General features: G+C 58.2%; 2 protein-coding genes across 6 annotated transcripts in view; one reads left to right on the forward strand and one right to left on the reverse strand.

Moving 5' to 3' along the window:
• Positions 1-4,751: 4,751 nt before the first annotated feature.
• SCNN1G (sodium channel epithelial 1 subunit gamma) lies at positions 4,752-16,021 on the reverse strand. Of its 2 annotated transcripts, none has more exons than XM_074919518.1 (13): positions 15,932-16,021; positions 15,434-15,749; positions 14,269-14,563; positions 13,661-13,854; positions 12,682-12,785; positions 12,082-12,245; positions 9,297-9,395; positions 7,991-8,108; positions 7,451-7,529; positions 7,302-7,359; positions 6,890-6,951; positions 6,613-6,688; positions 4,752-6,396 (listed from the first exon to the last, which is right to left on the reverse strand). In XM_074919518.1, exons 1-13 carry the CDS (start codon positions 15,960-15,962, stop codon positions 6,007-6,009), a joined length of 1,986 nt encoding a protein of 661 aa, XP_074775619.1. In that variant the 5' UTR covers positions 15,963-16,021; the 3' UTR covers positions 4,752-6,006. The 2 variants fall into 2 exon arrangements, with proteins under 2 accessions (XP_074775619.1, XP_074775620.1); XM_074919519.1 differs by having other exon boundaries at positions 15,434-15,755; positions 15,929-15,962.
• Positions 16,022-16,383: 362 nt separating this feature from the next.
• USP31 (ubiquitin specific peptidase 31) overlaps positions 16,384-20,794 on the forward strand; it is a 39,051-nt gene continuing 34,640 nt past the window's right edge. For all 4 annotated transcript variants that reach the window (XR_012634576.1, XM_074918833.1, XM_074918832.1 and 1 more), the window contains exon 1: positions 16,384-17,088. Coding sequence is in view for 3 of the 4 variants with exons in the window: in XM_074918833.1 (XP_074774934.1) it covers positions 16,477-17,088 (612 nt within the window). In the remaining variant the exon portion in view is untranslated. The remainder of the gene's footprint in view (positions 17,089-20,794) is intronic.

Consider the following 20,794-nt stretch of genomic DNA (forward strand, 5'->3'; position numbering starts at 1 on the left):
GGGCGGGGGGCACGCGTGGAGAGTGGCACGGGGCCGGCAGCCTGCCTGCACGCCTGGCAGCGCGGGGGGAGTCGGGGCCCCCGGGGGGATGCAGCTCCCACCCAGCTCCTTCTGGAAGGGAAACTGAGGCAGGAGCCTGAGACCGGGAGAGACAAGGCAGTGCGGGAGTGTTACAGGGAAGTGCCAAAGCACGAGGGATGGTACAAGAGAGGCCAAAGCCCCAGGAACACGCTGTCCGCAGCCCCGGAGGCGGGTTATCTCCCTGTTTATACCTCGGGCCGTGTTGCAGCCGGGCTGGGGAGCGGGCGCAGCTCCCGGGTCAGCCCCTGCGCCTGCGGCTGCTCTCGCCCGGGCCGAGGGGAAGAGCCCGGGTGCAGCAGGGCTGGCTGCTGCGGAACCCGCCGCACGGCATTCCTGCTCCCTCTGCCGCAGGGATGCCCGCAGGGCCCCTGCCCACCCCCAGCCCCCCGGGCCGGGCGTCCCGAGCCCCCTCGGCTCGGGAGAGGGATGAGCGGGGTGAGGGGGGTGTCTGCAGCGGAGTCAGCAGATGATTGGGATGTGGGAGAAGAACCTCTGCTGTTGGGAAGAAGGGGGATGGATGGAGAAAGAGATTCCGTAAGAGAACCCCAGGGGCTGGGGAGCCCTTGCTGCCAGAGGAGCGAGGCGGTCGGGCAGCTGTGCCGTGGCTTCAGGAAGCGTCGAGTGCCCTGTGGGTGCAGGGTGCAGGGCTCAGAGCTGCAGGCCAGGGCTCATTTTGAGCAGAAACTGCGTGGCCGCAGGCCGGCAAGTGCTTCCCGAGGCCCAGCAGCCCTCACCGAGCATGGGTGGGGTTTGGGGGGCTGGTGGGGCTGGCGAGCGCTGGCGTGGGGGCAGAGCTGGGTGGGCATCTGGCAGCGGAGGGGGCTGCTGCGGCGCTGCCCGCGCGTCCTGGGGCACCAGGAGATGGTGGGAGCGGCGGGGTCTGGCGGCAGCCCCGGTGTCCCAGGCACAGAGCCCCTCGCTGGGTGTTTGAGCCCTGCGAGCCCCTTCGGGGGCCTGGAGGAGAAACCTCCCGGTGCTGATGGTTCCGGAGCTGGCTCAGCCCGCCCTGGGGGTGAAGGGGTAAAATCAAAACATCCACAGCCTGCAGCTGTGGCCTCCCCAGAGCTGCACCCTATGGCCCGGCACAGGTGGGGGCTCAGAGCCTGGAAGGGTTTTCCATAGGCATGGGCTGGAGATGCCTTTCCCCAGCCCAGCCCCATTTACATTAACGAGGCATTTAACTCCTTTGTGGACCACCCCAACCTCTCCTGGCTGGAAGGGGCCCGGGCAGCCCTTAACCCCGCCGGTGCTGCCCGGGTGCCGGAGCAGGGAGCAGCCTTGGCAGCCCCCCCCTCGCCCCGAGGGAGCCTGGAGTCACCCCTCAGGGCCCGTGTCCCTGGGGCTGCTGCTGCACCCCGCGGGGTCGGGCCAGCGGGGCTCGGGATGGTTCCAGGCTGCGTCTCAGAGGTGTTTTCCAAGGAATCTGTGACTTGCTGTCGCATCCTGGGCAAGTTTTTCATCCCGGTTGACTGAGAGGTTGGGTGCTCCCACTTTTCTCTGGATTACCAGGTGAAATTCTATCTGATAAGGAAACCACACATCTGTCCTGCATTTGGCCGTCTCTTTGAGTCACCTTTGTGCTGGCTGTTCACGCTGGGCAGTGGAACAAACAGAGTGAGGGGGAGAGTCTCGTTTTCCACTCAGGAAAAGCCTTTGCCTGGCAGTTTTGATTCTCAAAAGTACTTAAGTGGCAAGTCCTGCCGCTGCAGCTGGAGTCTGTCTCTGCACCGGCCCCCCTCGCCGTGGCTTTCTCAGCGCATGTGCGCACACTTGTGCGAGGGAGCTGGAGCCCTGGGGAAGCCACCAGCAGCGAGGGCAGCGGCGGGACAACAAACCAGCCCCCGAACTCCTCGTGGGAGGACGAGAGCCCACACAGCCCTGGCAGTGCTGCTCTGGGGAGGGGGGTCAGGACAGTAACTACAGAAATCAGGCACCCGCAAGCAAAACGATTTGGGTTGGGTCTGATTGGGAAGATTTCTCTGACAAAACCCAGATTCGGCCCATGCCCTGAGGGTTGTTACGGGGCAGCTGTGTATGAAGTGGGGGGATGTGGGGTAGGGGAGAACTTTGTAGAGTCGGGCTGAGGGTTGGACTCGATGATCCCGAGGGGCTTTTCCAACCTGCGCGATTCCGTGACTGTGTGAGGTGGGAGGAAGGCCGCCTGGCTCTGGCCGCGGGTAACGCCTGTGCGGAGGCGTCCGCTCCCCGGCGGGATGGAGGAGCGCCGCGGCTCCGTGCGCTTTCAGCCCCGCTTCTGTCTGCGCATCGCTGGGTGGGACAGGCGCGGGCAGACTCCTGCCGTCCGGCAAACCTCTGTGCAGCTGAGTTTTCCTCCTCCTCAGCCCTCCCCCAGCCCAGAAGCTCCACCATCACCCACAACTCTCTCCCCTCCGGCAGCGGCTGCTGCTGGAGCTGTGGGGGAGCTGAGCGAGGTTCCCATGCTGCACCCCCTCCCCTCCACAGGGCCGGTCCCGGCGTGCAGGCAGCCTTTCCCCGTGAGTCACCGGCACCTGCCCGCTGCAGGGCTGTTTCGACACCTCTCCCAGCCCGTCCTTCGCCCGGGTGCCGAGGCAGCGCTCTGCCTGCGATGCTGCCTGCGCCGCGGGGCCGCGAAGCCAAAGCCCTGGCGCTGGGGCCATCGTCACCCCGCCCGGGAGCCTGGGCACCGCGGCCAGGTCCGGGAGGGAGACGCAGGTCTACCCCAGGGCCGGGAGGCGAGCGGGGGCTGCCCGGGGCTGGCCGGCTCCTGCCGTGCACCCCAAGTCTCCCGGGAATACCACCCCCATGGGGAGGGAGCGGGGCTCCCACCCAGCTCTCGGAGCAGCGGCTGCCCCAGCGAAGGGGATATCAGTGAACCACAAGTTTTACTGCCTGTGTTCCTGTAAACTCCAAGCTGAGTTTTTCAAACGCTTTATGATGTTTAGCGATGTCACACCTGCTTCTCGTGCCATCCCGGCTAGTTTTCTGTGTTGAAGATGACTCAGGAGTTCAGCAGAGTTCAGTATTTAATTCTTGATGAAGTAATCCGTTTCTGTAGCTGCCCTGTGGCTTTCTGCCTCCTGAGGATTATTCATACAAGTGGAAAAGGTGCTGTGCCTGCCCTGAGAAGTTAATGCAAAGAGCACTGACAGCAAACCTGGGCTTTTCCAGAGCTGAACGGGATTCTCACGCCGAAAAGCGCCCGGCAGGACGCGTCCCGGGTGACTGAGCGGAGGCCCCAGTGCAGTGCTGCAGGGGAGCGCTGCGCGCCAGCAGCTTTGCTCTCAGTCAAATCATAGATTTTCCTCATGAGAACTGCAGTTACCGGGTGTAAAGTCTGACCAGTCAGTACAACAGCTTTCTTGCAGGATTGGCACCACTTTGTTTATTTTAAAAGACTTTTGTTTTTCTCTGGGAAGCCTTTAAAGATGCAAACCTTTCTAGAATTACCACTGGTTGGAGCGTCATCTGCTTTACAGCTCCAACCAAGGTCTGGCTTTGCCCTAACGAAGGCTTTGCCCTAATGAAGGTGTTTCTCAAGGCTTTGTCTGTGTTGTGAACTCTCAGGTACCCCAGAGACAGACCAGGGGACCGGCCTGTGGCACACACATGGGGGACGCAACTCCCCGCCGCGGCCTGGCCTGAGCCGTGCCGGCTGCCAACACCTGCCCTGGCCGCGGGACCCGGGTGCAGCTCGATGCTCCGGGCAGCAGCTGCCGGGAGTTTCCCTCCTTTCCAGAGGGGCTGATTACACGAGTAGCACCTGATTTAACCCAGCTCCTGGAGCTGGAGTGTTGCTGGGAGCGGGGCAGTCTGAGGAAGAGGAGGCTGAGCAGTGGGGAAGGAGCTGGGCTGAGCTTGCTACGGGGATCCTCCAGCCCCCCCTCAGCGCTGCCTGTGGTGAGCGAAGCTCGGGGCCCCTGCGAGAGCTGCTGGCACCACGGCACACCGGGTACAGGTGAGAACAGATGGGATATGTCCCATGTCGCTGTATTTGTCTGCTGCTGCCCAGGGAGATGTTCCCCCCTGGCTCCAGCGTTCGCAGGAGGCTCTGCTTTGTAGGAGCTGGACTCAAAACTGGTTTTAGCAAGTATCTGCATCTAGAAGAGGGTCCTTAGTCAGGACTACCCGAGCCAAAGCGGCTCCTATATGAGGAAGCAGCAGGCTGGTGAGGGAGGAGCTGCGGTGTGGCTCTGAACGCCGCAGTGGCCCCGACAGCTCACGCCTGTGGTGCGAAGGGGGAGGTGGCCCGGACAGGCGTGTGGCTTGCCCAGGCTGCTCTGGTTTTCTTGGGGTTGTTTTGCCACTACAGCAAATGGGGCAAGTCTGGCGTAACGAGCGTCGTCATTATTTGATGCTGCTAGAGGTGAGGGGGCCAGGCAGTGGTTTGCTCTGAGCACTCTGGGCGCCCAGAAGGGCTCCGGGGCAGAGCAGGCCCCGCTCTCCCCTCCCCTGCGGAGCTGCCGGGGGATCCCTGAGCTCCCAGCGTTGCCCATCGCCTCGCTGGCCGATGCCGCCCTCCGAAAGGCATTTCACCACGCACCCGCTGCCCCCAGCCAGGTCCAGCTGCGCTCTGCAGCCCCAGGGCAGGCACGGGCGAGTCTGTAACTCAGAGCACTGATTTATTTTTTTTAAAAAAAAGGCAAAGCAGTTATTCAAAAATATATCTTTATTTTTTTCAGTTTATCAGCTATTTAAATAATTCAGTTAAAATATGTTTTATTGCACATTAAAGAACCTTTCTGGATTCTTGCTGTCCTATATAAAATAAGTTTAGGTAGAGAAAGGAAAAGAGACTTTTACACGCAGGTTCTGGATCACTCTTTGCTCCATGGAAGCCCTGAGCAGCCAACCCAGCACGGGCCCAATTCATCCTCCACCTCCCCCCAGGCAGCGGGGGACCGGTGGCGCTCGGAGGGATGGGGAGCAGGACGGGGAGCCAGGGGGAGGGCGCTGCCACCCCAGCGGGGTCCCTGGGGGCGTCCCGGAGCCGCGGGGGTGAGGCAGCAGCAGCCCCCGGCCGGCGCGGTGGAAGCGGCACGTGCGCAGGAGGCAGAAGGCAGGTGCAAGGCAGCCCCGGGCACGGGGGGGTGCAGGGGGGTGCTCTAGAAGCCTCCCTGGGCATGGCCAGCGTGGGGTCAGGCAGGAGGAGGGCAGCCAGGTCCCTGGGAGGCTTCGGGGAAGCCACGTGCTGCGTAACGAGCTGCTCCGAGGTTACGCTTAATGGCCGGCTCGAGCGGTGTGAAAGGAAACAGGCTTGCGGAGTATGCAGCTCCTTGTCGTGATCCGAATTCGATTTCATGCCCTTTTTGAGGTGAGTCTTTGGGGATACTTAGGGTCTCCACAGCTTGAGTAACTTGTTCTACCAGCACATCCACGGCTGCCCTAACCTCTCACCTCAGAACAAAGAGCTCCTCCGGCCACCTTTGGGATCGGGTGCCGAATCACAATTCAACGTGAGAGCGTTCCTTTCATCCCTTCTGTGGTCTTCCCGAACCCCTGCCATGCCCCCCCCTACAGACATCGTGCTGCATTCCTGAAAGCCCCGGGGTTTTCCCCACAAGTCCAGCCACGCAGCAGAGAGCAATTCGTGTTAATGCTCCGTGTGGCATCAGCCTGCTGCTGTGGGGCAACTCCTGCCCACACACACCGGGGCGCCTGCAGCCGGCTCTAACGCGCCCGAGACGCCCCAGCTCAGCGCCCCGTCCTGCTCCAGCCATCTCCTGCAACAATTAACTGGAAACCCGACGTTGCTTGAAGTTCCTGACGTAAAGTCTCTGCGCCCTTGGCTTCCGAGTCTGAGCTTTGCTCAGAGAAGATGCGACTGCAAGTTCAATCCCTGAATAAGGGTCTGGCCCGACAGCCCGTCGGCGCTCGTCCAGACGCGTGCCGCGGGCCCAGCACCCGCCTCGTTCTTTGGCCCCTGGGCGGGCGGGTACGGCCGCGTCAGCGCTGCCCAGGCTCCAGCGTGTCGGGCAGCTGCTCCGTGAAGGCCGACTCGAGCCGCAAAGTGCTGTAATTGGGGGGGGGAGTCCTGGGCAAGGGGCTGTCCTGGGGCAGCGGCAGGCGGAGGGCGGTGTTGAAGGTGGGCAGGTCCTCGTCGATGCAGACGGGGTTATCGTGGCCCTGCCTCTCCAGCTCGCCGGCCTGCGGGGCCTTCCCCGAGCGGTCCCTTTTCCGGTCGTTCCACCATTTCTTTGCCCTTTGCCATTGGCGCCGCATTACGATGGAAAGGGAATCGATGAAGAAGACCTCGACGATCTCGATGACACAAACAACCGAGCAGCTCATCCAAAGGCCCAGCTGGCCTCCGAAGTTGGAAAGAAGAATGACGAGCTGGAACAGAAAAGAGCAGAAGGTTATTGGCTCCCGTGGGTGCCGGGTGCGCGGCCACGGCACCGTTACAGCGCAGGGCTTGGGCTGGACAGCCAGAAAAGTGGCCCCGGATCACGGGGCTGCAAAGGGCAGCGTCGCCCGGGGACAGTTTCCTGCTCCCCGGCCAAATGAAAACTCCCAGCCCCTGTGGGAGGAGGAGCCGCCGCGCTCGCTTACTGTGTTGGCAGGATTCTCCGAAATGAATCTCTCGTTCAGGTCTTTGTAAAACACCATGAGGTTCGCCAGGTCTGTCCTGAGAGGCAAAACAGAAGGCAGGCTGAGGCTTTAGTAAAACAATAACATGAAAGGTACTGAAAAACTATGCAAATAACCAGTTGGACCAGTAGGGCTGGGCTGCTCTAAGGGAGCTTTTTCCCCAATTGCCATCATTAGGGCTGCTGAGATTATATCTGAGCTTGAGGTGCAAGTTAGAAACACAGACATGGAAACTTACTTGTTCAGCTTCTTGTTGATTTTCTGCCCTTTGTCCCAAGAGAGAACTCGAAGCATCCAGTCCTGGAAAAAAAGAGAGAAAATCCTGCTATAGCTGTGTGTGCTCGTGCAGAAATCCCCTGGAAAGGGAGCTCGCGCTCCTTGGACCAGCCTGGGTGCCCGAATTGAATGCCTGTGATGGGCCAGCTGTCCCCGAGGGGATGTCCCAGCCCACAGACTAAATCTTAGTTTAACGGTGAACTCCTGGAGGGGAAGCCCTGACCTGGCCACTACAGACTGAGCCTCTGGGAGGAGCATCACTGAAGTGCTAACGAACACCCAGGGGCCCCCTGGCTTCCCTCTGAACCCGCGGGTTTGTTCAACTCCTGGTTGTGCCACACTGGTGTCACGGCCCAGCGCAGTCAGGAACTGACCTCCGAGACGGCGGACGGCCACTGGGCGATGCTGGTGGTGAGCGCCCACTCCTTGAAGCTGCGGAGAGAGGCAGGCTGTCAGCTGGGAGCTCCAACTCCCCCCCCGCCTCAGCCCCGGCTTTCTACCTCTGGTCGTGGGCAGCACTTACCTGCAGGCATCTTTGCAGATCTGCTGGCAGCCCAGCTGCTCCTTCACGAACTTTTCGTGCAGCCTGTAGTAGCAGTACACTGCAAGAGGGGAGGGGGACGTGTGGATGAGAAGCCGGAAGGAAACACAGTGATTTTTTTGCTACCTGTGCTGGAGTGGGGCTGCTGGGATGTAGGTGGCCTTTGTGGCCATCACCTACATGGTGGGGATAAAAAGATTTACCCACAAATATTGCAAAATACTCTGGGAAGTGGTTGTCCCTTGCTACAGGCATGAACAGTTGCCTCACCCAGCCAAGTCTGCCACTCGACACTTCTGGGGCTGCTCAGGAAACAAGTCAGGCTAAACGCGGGGCGGCTTTAGGCGCTGCGGTACGGGCTGTTACGGGGACTAAGGCAGATTCGCCTCTTCCCAGAGCGCTGCGGCCAGGGAGTGCAGGGCGCAGGCAGGGCCGTGCCTCGGGGGGGTGCGGGGCGCAGGCAGGGCCGTGGCCAGCAGCGGGCAGCTGAGGCACGTGTGGTGCGGGAGGTGTTTTACTCACTCCAGTTGGGGTTCTTCTTGTAGTTGCAGTACTCTGCCCCGGCCGGTAAGGGCTGGGCGTACTGGGCGCAGCCACACGAGTCCACCATGGCCTTCTGGAAGCAGGAGTGCAGGCAGATCTGGGGGAGACAAACCCAGAGCTGAGAAGCACAGGCTGTGCACTTCTGCAACGCCAGGGTCCCGGCCCGTAGGCACCTGAAAACACCCCCCCGTTGTGGTGGGAGCCATAAGGTGGGAACTCCTTTCCCGGGGCCTTCGGGCCCTGTCACGAGTGAACATGAACACGGGCAGAAAGTGCCACGGCGGGTTTAGGCTCTAGTGCAAGAAATAAGAACATAATCCTCTCTGAGGGGGGTTCTGTGAGTGCCCCCGCTTCCCTGTAGCCATCAAAAGCTTCAGTGCTGCAGCTGCTCTTTCCACAGCCAAGGAGGTTTCTGGTCTGCCACGGCACGTGGTCCGAGAATCAACAACCAGGCGTGGGAAGTGACTCGCCTGTGGAACTGCTCACAGCTTCCACTGAGTCGTGCTGGTGCTCATTTGGAGACCAGGAGTTGTAGGGATTAGGAGGGCAGTAGAGTCAGTGGTTTGTGCTAAAACACTTCATCAGCTGGAACAAGCAGGAACTGAACTTCTCTTTTTGAAATCCCAGTTCTCAAGCCTTTTGATCCCAGCCCTCCTGATCCCCGAGTTTCGGTGAAGTACTGTTATTAAAAACCTGAGATAATGCCTGCGTGATCCGACCTGGCAATGCATCACAGCAGATTTCAGGTGTAATGCCCCATAATGTAAAAACCAGCCTCGGGTTGCAGTAGGCAGCAGCTCATATAATTACAAGTCTTCAAGGGGAGAGTGCCAGAACAACTGACACTCTCCAAGAGGACCCAATTACAGAAACCATGCAAAATTAGTGGAAACTTGCTCTGTAAACAAACATCCTGCTATCTGGATACTGATTAGATGGTATCTGTTATTCCTGGAGTCCTAAAGGTCACAATTTCTGGCTTCAAGGGTTACTAAGCTGCAACATTTACTTGGCCAATATTTTCCAGTCTCACATTGCTTGAAAATTGCCTAATGAGCTAATGTTCTCTCTTTATCTAACAGGGTGCCTAAGGGAACGTCAAACACCAACCACTTCAGAATAAAACTTGGATTTTGAAAAGTGCTGGGGTATTTTACATCAGCGGTTCAAAGCAGCAACCCTACGGCTGGACTGTTCACAATCTCAGATCCTGAACTGCAGAAAATTGCAAAGCTTTTTATGGAGGTGGTTTTCTGACTGATAAAACCAAAGGTAACAGGTTTACCTGGAGCGAGTAGCTCTTGTTATAGAGATTTTCTACTGGAATGTCAGCGCCAGTCTCCGTACAGTCACTGTAGGGTTTGCTCAGCTTGCGAGACCGAGTCTGAGAACCAGGAAAGAACAAATCTTGTTATTTGGAGCTCACAGAGAAACCAAAGGCTTTAGTGGCAGTTCATCACAATTCTGAAACTGTAAGTGATGGGGCAGGTTTGAACGGCATGTTTACCTTTTGCCATCTCAAAAGATTTGTCAACCACTTGTCAAAACAAGGGTTTGTTGTTTGGGGTTTTTTGTTTTGTTTGTAGTATCTATTTCCCAAAGCACCACTCTGGTGGATTATCTGCTGCCTTCCTTGAAAACCTCTGCAGGAATGCAGAGGTGCTATAAACATAACAGTGAGGATTTTTTCAAAGCAGAGCAATTAGTATGTATGGTTTCTCTCACTGCAAAGTCCTAGAGGCTATGCATCCTTTATCCTGGATGTGTTTGTGTTTTGAGGGAAGGGGGGTTGATGGTTGGGTTTGGGGGGTTCTTTTGTTTGCCTTCTGTGAGGACCCACACCTTCCTGAGCTGCTGTTGCACTGGCTGCTGCCGTTCTGTGGGCAAAACAGCACTTGAGGCTGTGCTAGTGCTCAACAGCACCTCTCTAAAGCCACTCTAAATCCAGTGTTTGTATCTCTGATCTCAGGATTCAGGCTGCGGCGTCAGCTCCCCGCAGGCTGCCTTACCTCGCTCACCCCTAAACTCTCTTTCTGCAGTAATTACCCGCTTTGTAACAAAGAAAGTGGCCTGAAACCACAAGCAGTGTCATCCACTTAAGAATCCATTGACCCATCTTTCTCTACAGAATTTAAAATTAGGGGCTAAGCCTACAAAGGATCAATTTAGCAGGAACCTGAGATGGCCGGCTTACCTCTAAAGCACCGAGTAGGTCTAGGGGAGGGTGAGGCCAGAGCCGCCAGCACCAGCCCGTGGGACTGGGCAGCCACGGGCATGGACGGTGCGAGTCAGCTCTGGGAGGAAGATGCTCAAACCTCTCTTTGGAGAGAGCACAAATAGGTGATTTCAATATTAGAAAGGGCTTACTTCTGGAAAATGAATGAAACCAGCTTTTAAATATGCTTTAACTGCTGCGGGCAGGCTGGTGCCAGGACACCTGCCTCGGGCTGCCGCCGTATCCTCTAGCAGAGGACAGATTCTTTGCGTGGGGTTTTTTTGTCGTGGCTTATGCTCCTACAAAAGCTTACTTGTTCCTTCAGGTACTGAAATAATTTCCAAACTAAATATTTAACTAAAGCGCTGAAACTCCTACCAAGCAATGCCTTGTTTGCATTCCAAACATCTTGGACTATTTTTCGAGGTGGGGGGGAGTCCCAGTGCGCAGCAGAAGCACAGGAGCGATAACCTGGCCACGGCCGTGTGGAGCAGCGCCCGCAGCCTGCACGTCTCTGACATCTCTGCTCCCTCCCCCGCGGGGTGCAGCCCTGTCCTGACAACCGTGACTCCCCGCAGTCCCCCCTTTACTGGCGCTACGGAGTCACCAGCTTTGGGTTCGAGTCTAGCAGTTGCGTCCAGCTTCTACTCCAGCCGTTACGTTAGGATGCAACCGGATCACTTCCTTGTGCCAAATCTTTTAAGCGTAGCCACATAGATATGTCCAGTCTTGGGTTTTATGCCATATGCAACGGCCCAAACCTGCTGTGCTGGGGAAATACGACATTAAATACTGAGCCTCTGCCTGCAGTGACTTTCTCCTGTGCAAAGCTAAGAGACTTTGCCTCCTTTACGCGGTTCTGGTCCCCTCCTATTCACTTTTTGTTTGTTAGGTAGCATTTACCCCGCTGGTTAGATCAAGCAGTTGCTGCCAGAGTTTTCCAGACAGCTGCAAGATAGTTAACTATTCGCACGTTTTAAAAACATCAGCCCTGGTTTTCTTGTCTTTTCTGATGCGTGGGCTATCTCGATGTGGCACACCCAGCCCGCAGAGATAAGCAGGCTGGCTGAGGCATCTGACCCAACCATCAGTGAAGAAAAGGCAGAGCTAAAATGCTCACTTAACAGCCCATCCACATGAAAGGGGAAAGCCCCCCTGCCTGATGGCACTGCTTTCACTTCTCGGCTACCGAAAGAAGCCCCTTGGGTCAAATGCCTTTTCTGCACTACACTAATGGGGGAAATTTGGAGCTGCAGCCCTCCCTGCCCTTGCTGGCAGCAAGACGCTTCACTGAGCTGGCAGAGGCACAGTTGCTGCCCACGAGTATTTTTTTTTACAGCTGGGATAGCGAGAAACCCAGCAAAAGGAGACTTACACCCACAAAACAATGAAATGGGTGGTGCTGCAGCCGCCTCTACGGACCTGACCCTAACGTGGGCTACCCACAGCTCGAGCTCCTTCTCTTCCGCCCCTGGAACCTGCGTGGGATGCAAACTCGTCTGCTTATTGCTAAAGCGAAACGAGGCACTTGACAACACATTTCTGTGGTTGTGGATTTTGCTGTGAAAACAAAACAAAAAAAATCCCCTGGAAAGTCAAGGGGCGGGAGAAAAGGGAGAACAAACAAAGTCCCAGCAGCTGTTGGGTTTACAAAGACCTGATTTTCCAAGAGCCTCTGTGCAAAGGAAAACTGCTCAGAAAACTGCTACTTCCTCAGGGCGCTTTGGGCGCTGGAGGGTGAGGTTTTAGACACCTTCCAGCTGCTGGCTACGTTCAATCCCCGGATGGGTTCATATTTACATCTGTTCCAAGGGCAGGGATGTGGGCGCCCAGAGGCAAGGTGGCTGCCACTCACAAAGTGCATCCCTATGGAGGTGGCCGCTGCCGTCTCAATTTCTGTGCCGATGTCTTCGATGAAGGGATATTCGTTCTGGTCGTGGACGATGATCTTGGCTCCCGTGGATGTCACCAGGAAGGGGTTGTAGTCTGCTTCATCTATATACAGAACCACCTGCAAGCCTGGAGAACAGAGACAAGGCAGGAGCGCTTGCACCAGAAGCCTGAGCCATTTTTTCTGGTGAGGGAGGGCAGCAGAGTTTATTTAATGTTATCTGTGAAGGCCTAGCAAGGCCTTCGCAGTGCTGGACTGAGACACTGCAGCGAGCAACATCCCTCCGCGGCCCCACGTACAGCAAACAAATAATGTCCCATAGAACGCGGCTGAAACTTACTTTAAGAAGTTATATAACCGGGAAGCAGTAATTTCAGATGGAAAACATTAGTGATGCAATGATATTATCTTTGTATTCTCTGGCAACTGTTTGCGCTAGTTCAAACAAGCATTTCCCCAATCAGCTTGCACATCTAGAGCCAACACATCAATCACTCTCCAGCAGGATCCAGTTCGCGGAACCGCTGGTTACCGAGCAGTCCCTCTGCAAACCCCGCTCCTCACCATACTCGCTGCCGCCCGTGGAGGTGCTCAGCACCGTCCCGTTTTCGCCACTGTTGAATGTGTAGCAGTTGCCGTGCAGGGGATGATGGAAACGAGTGAAGTGCCTGAAAGAAATCCAGTATTGTTACGTTGCCCTCTGCAGTTTTAACTGCCCGTGGGAGAAAATCAGCGGTTTTGGCAGAGACACAGCAGGACTGGATGTTTCTTACTTTTTTTTTGGCAAGCAGTTTATTCTGCTGGAAAGTGTGGGTCTTTTTCTTAATATCCTGAAACTACGTGGAGATATGATCTGGTTTAACGGGAAATGAAAAGTATAGGAGATGTTCAGGTGGGAATGGGGGCTGAGAGGTGGGGGAAGCATTTACAGAACTAGCGGGAAGGTGGTGGTGGAGGGGACAGAGTCCTCTTCCATCCACAGCCAGGTGGCTAAAGCAACACCAATCTTCATTTTTCAGAAAAGATGTCATAGGCACTGTCACGCAGGGGAGGCTGAGGACACACCCTCGTGATTCAAGCACATTCACGTCTTCCCTGCGAACATCCCCTCCCACCCAAGCAAACGGCTTCATTCCGAGAGAAGACATGAGCAGAACGCCTTTGGCGAGGGGCTACGGCGCAGCGGGGCAGGGGAACGGCTCAGCCCAGGTGCAGGGGCAGCTGCACCCCCAGAGCTGCCACCCCCGGCCGCGGGGATGCCTCTCCCCTGCCAGTGTGCGCAGGAACCGCCCCGCCACGACTGTCCGCAGGTAGATTTGATTCTGCCCCAAAGCGTGAGTTTATCTGAAACGTGGACAGCAGATCACTAAGACAAATTCAATTAAAGAGCATAATTAAAGTTCACGAAGATGCAAATGTTTGCTTTCATTTAAAAATGGAATCGGTTCCTGCTGGAACTCAGCAAATACCAAATATCCAATTACTATGTATCACGTACTCTGAAGTATGCTGTTAAGCTGGCAGGTATTTTCTATGCACTGACCTTTTGTCACAAGATAGGCCATCAAAGAAACATGTCAGTAGCAGGTCATCAGCAGAGTAACTCAATTTTTCTTTAGTCTCCAGGGGAATTTGTGCCATGATGTTCATGTAGTGCAGCTTGTACCACTCCTGGATAGCATTTACACCAGAACTGAACGTATAAAGCGCACACTCGCTGCTGTTGTTTGCATCGCACTGATAATTACAAAGGGGAAAAAGCATTTCAGATTAAATGAAATTAGGTATTCTACAAGGTAGGTGTGATACCGTTTCTCTTCCACAGTAATAACCATGTATGAAGTTATAGTAGCACAAAGGGGACAGAGAGTCATCAGAGACCTTTCACTCAGGGCTAAGTGATACGCTCAAATGCTTCAGCCCCAAAGGAAAGGTCACAGAAGGCACTGAGTCTATCTGGGTAGACTTCAGGAAGGTATTTCTCTTCCGGAGAGCTGGAGATGAATCGCCAGGCAGCCTCGGAGGCAGCTGGGGCATTACTCACTATAAAGCCACCTAAGCAAGCAATAGAATTGGCTGGAGGGATACGAACCCAAACCAGCCCTTCACTGCCCCACGGGAACTGGCTGGCCAAGGGAGAGGGACACTCACCAGCTGAAAGCCGATGATATCATTTGAATCCCCGGAGTTCACTATGGACGAATCCTTGTGAAACACGCTGCCCTCTATTTTCCTCTTCTGGCCACTGCGGAGGTCAGTTGCCGTCTTGGAGAAGTCCTCGAACTTCAGCAGAGGGATCTGTTTGAAGAAGTCGCTCCCTGCGCCGTCCCACTCACCCACTGACCGGCGCACCTTGGACTTGCCCTCTGAAAATCCGTAGAAAGTCTCCAACGCTTTTTTTGTCTCCTTGTCCAATTCAGATAAATAGTCTTTCATGGAACTGTACCTGCATTGGAGAGAGGGGACAGAAGGTGACATCCCGTCTCACCTCACCGCCGAGCCGTGGCGCTTTGCCCGCGGCACGGTGAATCCCATCGCTCAGCACTGAACCCTCTGTCGCGGGCTCACATCAATCTCTCCCACCACCACCCCAACTCACGGCGGTGCGGGCAGACCCGCAGCTGTGCCCTCAGAGAGACCTCGGGGCAAGGAGCGTGGGAAGCAAAGCAGGCTGAACTGCAGAGAAACCCTCCCAGGCTCCCGGAGGTTGTGCTGGCAAGCCCGAGGAGGCAGAGCCTGTGGAAATAAGACCTCTGCATCTGTGCCAAGAGACACAGGAGAGCTGGACCGCCTGCAGGGACCAGGGCGGAGAGCTGGCAGCAGAACAGTCATCAATGTAAAGTGTAATTTGGCAGGAGAAAAAGCATTGTTGATTGATAAAGGCGAAGCATCCTATAAGGAAAGGAAAAGGCAAAAGAGGAGTGACAGGTGTTCCCTCTCCGCTCTTCAGGAGATGGCGTTGTTTGTAATCCTGGAACTTTGGTCTGGGGAAGGAGGGAATGTGAAGAGAACCACGGAGCCGACCAGGGACTGTCTGGAGCGGAAAGCTGAATCGACAGAGCCAAGCTCAGCGGGCAGCGAGCGAAGGGCGCGACTATAACCCCCAGGCACCTGCAGAGCATCCGCGCGGAGGTGGGTGCGTTACCGAAAGCGCCGGAGAGGGAAAACCCAGCGCTGGGACAGAGCGGGCTGGCGAGCAGCGCTGCGCCGCGGCAGGATGAGCCCGGCAAGGGGCCTGGCGCCGGGCTAGCGAGGGGCTGAGGAGCTCGCCAGGCCGGGGACCACCCTCGCCCCCCCCCCCCCCCCCGTGCCTTACTTGTAGGGGTTGATGTTGCAGATGGTGACGGCGGGGAAGGGCAGCTTCTGGAACTGGACGGTGACAGAGACCGAGGCGCTGTAGTAGTTGAGGAGGAGCTCGGCGCACTGCCAGAGGATCAGCCCCACGGCGCTGAGGGTCAGCAGGATCCAGAGGAAGCGGCGCAGGCGGCCGCGGGACACCACGATGCGGCGGCAGCCGTGCGTGTTGGTGTTGAGGCAGTACCAGCGCATCAGCTCGCTCAGCGTCGGCGCCTGCGGGCCCCTCACCGGCAGCGTCCGCTTGAGCCGCGCCGTGATCTTCTTCCCGGGGGCACCTGCGGGGGGACGCGACGGGCGCCTGAGCGGGCGACGGGGCGCGGGCGGGGGACCCCCGCGCTGACAGGGCCGCGCTGCCGAGCCGTGAACCGGCATCCCCCCCTCCCCGCCGCGGCGGGTGCCCGAGCGCCCGACACCGCTCGCCAGAGGAAGTCGCGCCCGTCCGCTCCCCCCGCCTCACCTCGGCCGCCCTCCGGGCCCGGCGGGGCCATGCTGCGCTCCCGGCCCCGGCGACGCTGCAGATGGCCCGGCGGGCGCCCGTCCCGGCCCCTACCCCCCGCCGCCCGCCCCGCCCCGCCCCGCCCCGGCCCGGCCCGGCCCGGCCCGCCCCGCCCCGGCCCCGCCGCCCCCGCCTCCGCTCCGCGGCCGCGCAGCGCCGCCCCACGGCGGCCGCGGGGCTGACGGGAGCTGCGGGGCCGGGCCGGCGCCTCGGGGGGGGCCCTGCGGGCCGCGGCAAGCGCCGGCCGCCGGCGGGAGCCCCCGCGGGCGCCGCCACCGCCGCTCGTCCCCGCGGGGCCGGGGCCCGGCCGCCCCTCCCGCCCCATGCCAGCAGCAAAGATGGCGGCGGCGGCGCCAAGATGGCGGCGCGGTCACGTGGCGGCGCGCCCCGCCCCGCCCGCTGCATGGCGGCGCCGGGAGGCGGCGGAGCCCCGGCGGCCCGGCGGGCGGGAGGGATGCGGCGGCCGGCGGGCTGAGCGGGGATGCGCGCCGCGCCGCCGCGCAGCCATGTCGCGGGTGAGCGGCTCCGCGCCGGCCGGCTGCGCCAAGGAGAAGCGCTCCTTCAGCAAGCGGCTCTTCCGCGGGCGGGCGGCGGCGGGCGGCGGCGCGGGCTCGGCCCCGGCACCCCCCGCCGCCGCCCCGGCCTCGGCCCCGTCCGGGCGGTCTCTCGGCGGGTTCATGAGCCGTGTGCTGAAGACCCTCTCCACGCTCTCGCACTACAGCAGCGAGCCCGAGCCCCGCGGCCCGCACGCCCCGCGCCTGCCCCCGCCGCAGGCGGCCGGCGGCCTGGGCAGCTGCTTCCCGCCGGGCCCGCCGCGCAGCCCCGAGCCCCCGCCGCGGCCCGCCGGCGGCCCCGAGGCCGTGCCCGGCGTGGCGGGGCTGCGCAACCACGGCAACACCTGCTTCATGAACGCCATCCTGCAGTGCCTCAGCAACACCGAGCTCTTCGCCGAGTTCCTGGCGCTGGAGCAGTTTCGCGGCGGGCAGCCCCCCACCGCCCCCAGCCCCGCCGCCGACGGCCCGCCGCCCGCGCCCGGCGAGGTCACCGAGCAGCTGGCGCAGCTGGTGCGGGCGCTCTGGACGCTGGAGTACACCCCGCAGCACAGCCGCGACTTCAAGGTGAGCGGGGCCTGGCCCCAGGCCGGAGGAGACGGCCGCCTCGTCCCTTCGAGGCGGGAAGGCCGGGTGTGAGGCAGCCGCCGGGCCCAGGCCTCGTCCGCCCAGGAGCCGCCTGGAATCGGCCCTCGAGCGCCTTGCCCCTCAGGGTGGGGGTGCCACGGCCCGTTGGTGCCCCTCGCCTGGCCGCGGTGCTTGGGGCTGGGCTCCGCGCGGGAGAGGCCTGTTCCCTGCGTCGGGCGGGCGCCGCGGGCCGCCGCTCTGGTCGTCAGGGCGTGGCAGGGCCTGGCCGCCGGTCTGAGCGCTCACGGGGTGTGAAAAGCCCTCTGGCCTCGCCGGCTGCTCCGGTGACCTGCTCCGGACCCCCGGACCCCCCCGGAGCAGCAGCAGCCCCCAGGCACGCGCCGGCTGTCCGAGCGCGACGTGGTGCGTCTGTCCCTCGGCGCTCCCTCGTCCCCGGCGTGAGCGCCTGTGGTCGAGGCGCTGCCGCTATGTTTGTGGTGAAATGGTGGTGAAAACCGGCTGATGGCTCTGCGTTTTTTTCCTGGTGAAAGTGTCCATTTTGCTGTTTCATGCCTCTGTTGTGCTGCCGTTAGAAAAGTTGCGACTAATTGTTGTAGCGGTGCCGGAGCCGGGATCCGCGAGCGTGCACGGGAGGAGGAGGAGGCTGCTGAGAGGTGTGCGTCGCTGGCTCCCCGAGCTTCTGGGACCGCGGGCTCGTTTGGGGAATGCGTTGCAGCAGCACGAGGTCGTAACCTCCTGCTCTTACGGATTCGTGTTTAATACCGGGGCCTTCTCCCAGCTGGAGCCCTCGCGCCGCGGTTCGATCCGCTGGCGCCGTGCCCTGCCCTGCCCCACTGTGCAGCCCCGCGCCCCGCTGCCGTGCTCCCCCAGGAATTGTGTAGCAGAGGGCACGGTCTTTGCACCTCTGCTTTCGAGAAGCCCTGCGGTGCTTTTGGATTAAATTAGACGCAACTGCTCTAAAGGCGCTCCAGGCCTACCTTGTGTCTTGAAACAGTAAGGCTACGGTGCAGTTTTATTCTAACAGCGATTCTTGTATGAAAGAATGAGAGGGTAGGTGGTTGCTTCCACCCGCTAACTTAAAGACCTTTGCTGTGGGGGACTTTCTCTCGCAGAACGAGTTGGAGAGGGGACGCACAGATGTGTGAAAATCCAGCAGGACTGCGGTTCGCCCGTTCTCGGGCTCTGCCTTTGGTTCGGATGGGGTGAGGCAGCAGTGGAGGCCACGGGTACCCGTGTGTGCCCCCTGGTCAGTGGGATGTCTGGAGGCCCCTGAGGTGTTGATGCCCTTTGGCACCCGGTGTCGTTTGGACCGAGGCACGGCTACCACCTCCTCCCTTTGCTTCTCCCACGTGTTTCTGGGCGGTGGTGCCCGCCCTCACGCGCAGCGAGTGGGGCATTCCCTGGGCAGCCCGGCTGTTTGGCGCAGAGGCACCTGCCCTCTCTGGTCCAGGTGGCCGCAGGGGTGCTGGGTAGAGGCCGCAGGTGTTTCAGAAGCGTTTGCTGCTGGGGCAGTGCTGGGGCAGTGCTGGGGCAGTGCTCGGGCAGCCCATCCGCTGGCTGCGCTGCGTCCGGTCCCGGCAGCACCCCGGGGCGCTCGCCTTTAGCCCCATCCTTCACCGCTCCGGAGGCGTTCTGGCAGGGGAAGAAAACGTGGATTTCTCCTGAGTAATAGCAGGAATAAAAGGTTGCAAAAGCAGAATTATCTTTTGTCAGTGTAACTGATAAAATCAGAGGGGAAAGCAGACCACTTTCTAGGCCAAGATACGCTGTTTGTGCAGGCCTGCGGTAGCGGTGTTCAGATAAGAGTGACAGGAGCAGGAAGAGAAACAGGTCTGTAGATTAAATTAAGGCCATGTTCCAAGGGGGTTTTTATGGTGGAACTTTCTTTGCTTATTTGCAGGCGTCACTAACGGTAAACGAACGCTTTTCTACTTGCTGTTGATGTAGCTGGAGCCCATCAATCTTCTGCCTGCCAGGTCCCCTGGAGGTTTTTAAAAAGCCTCTTGCTGTGGGGGATCTCATCCCAGTGAGTCCTGTTCAGCGCTGCCTGGTGTCAGCAGCTCCGGTCTTACTCAGAGCAACTTTGTCATTATGTCAAGTACTTGGCTGTTTCCTTACGGGGGTCAATTACTTTTAATAGTAAATGAATACCTCTAAAGACAGTTAAGTAGCCTGAACCTGCTATTAAATTCAGTGTTCTTAATTAAAATTTTTTTTAGCAGCAGGTTTGCACAGTTAATTTAAAGATGTAAACAACAGGCTTAGGTTCGAGAAAGGTGAAGATTGGCATTTTCGCTCTGAAAACTGATGCTTCTCCTCAGAACAAGAAAAACATCTCCCCAAGCTTGTGTCAGATAGAAGGCGGAACATTCCCTATCTTCATTGCTTTAATTTTTTTTTTTTTTTTAAGGGTGAAAAGTGTTTTCAGGAGGGTCATTTTGTGCTTTCACTCCAACAGTAATAGCTGTTGACAGTAATATTTATTTGGTAGTCAAAGAGCTCTTTAGCCAGCGTGCTTAGAAATTCATGTGTGTTGATTTTAGGGATTTTTTTCCTCTTTTGACACTGAATATAATTGGACAAAGACGCTTCCTGATTCCTAAATACTTATCTGCAGGCGCTAAGCATATTTTACGATGAAGGATAACACTTATGCTCTTGCTTGTTCTTATATCTGTTAGCCTTTTTTCTTTGGGGTAGGAAAAACTTTTCTAAGAGAGTGTCTCTGAGTCCTGGTGGGCAGAGGCCTTTGAGGGGGCAAGTTTTGAGATGCTCCTTACCCTTAGCTGTTCTTTCTTGGTAGTATTTTCTCCCTTTTTAGGTTGGTCTTTGAGAAATAGCCCATCCCCCAGGTTCATGAATCGTGTAGTCCTGCTGCTGAAAACAAGGAAAATGCAATTAAAACAAGTGGTTTGTGTAAAATGGTTTGTCTTGGAACTGCAGGGCCAGGAGAGAGCTAATGCACGGGGAGGGGAGCAGCCAGCACGTTGTCTCTGGTCAGATCTCCTTGAAACACAAGGATCTCTGCCAGTTTCTGCATTTTAAACCTGACATTTCTCTCTGCCAGGAGATGATTTTTTTTTCCCCTAATAGTCTTTTCTTCCCGGGTTGCAGCATGGATCCGTGCGGAGCGTTCTCTAAGGTGTTTGCAATGGCTTGTCCTGGGGACAAGGACCTGCTCTGGAAGGGGCCCCCGGGAAGGCTTTGGGAGCTCTTGCTCGCTGCGGTGGGAGTCGAGGTGCCCTGGAAGTTGTGTGCGTGCCCCGCTGCTCCCGCTGCCCGGGGGTGTTGGCTGCCCAGGGGGCCATGGGGGCACGTCCTCACCCGTGCTGGGGGGCGCGGAGGCTGCAGCGGTAGGAAAAGGTCAGGGAGGGGACGGACGGGGAGGGGGAGGCAGAGGGGTTTGGTGCCCCGGTAGCAGCCCCGGGGCTGGGAGCAGGAGGGACCCCGGGGAGGCTGGACAGGAGCACTGTGACGGGGCGATGGATGTTGGCTTTTTATCTCTGCTTTGGATGACTTTCCTGTTGATCCTGCCCTCGTTTGCAGTTTGTTTTAACAATCCTTTTCTTCCGATTGCTCAGTGGTTTTTATTTTCCTGCCCAAACAGAGCTGCTGCTTTCATAACAAGGGCCAATATTGCAGCTTGTGCTTCCTCTTTCCCCTTTGTGATGGTGTGACAATGGTG

The sequence above is a fragment of the Athene noctua genome, chromosome 15 (assembly GCF_965140245.1).
Source record: "Athene noctua chromosome 15, bAthNoc1.hap1.1, whole genome shotgun sequence".
NCBI lineage: Eukaryota > Metazoa > Chordata > Aves > Strigiformes > Strigidae > Athene > Athene noctua.

Bases quoted from the DNA above. Each gene is read 5' to 3' on its own strand.
- SCNN1G (XM_074919519.1), bottom strand. From the start codon at position 15,962: ATGGCCCCGCCGGGCCCGGAGGGCGGCCGAGGTG. The intron at 6,689-6,889 runs GTAAGTTTCCAT...TTTGCCTCTCAG, and splicing joins ATCAACAAGAAGCTGAACAA to GACAGACCTGGCGAACCTCA. The intron at 6,397-6,612 runs GTAAGCGAGCGC...TTTCTGTTCCAG, and splicing joins CGGAGAATCCTGCCAACACA to CTCGTCATTCTTCTTTCCAA.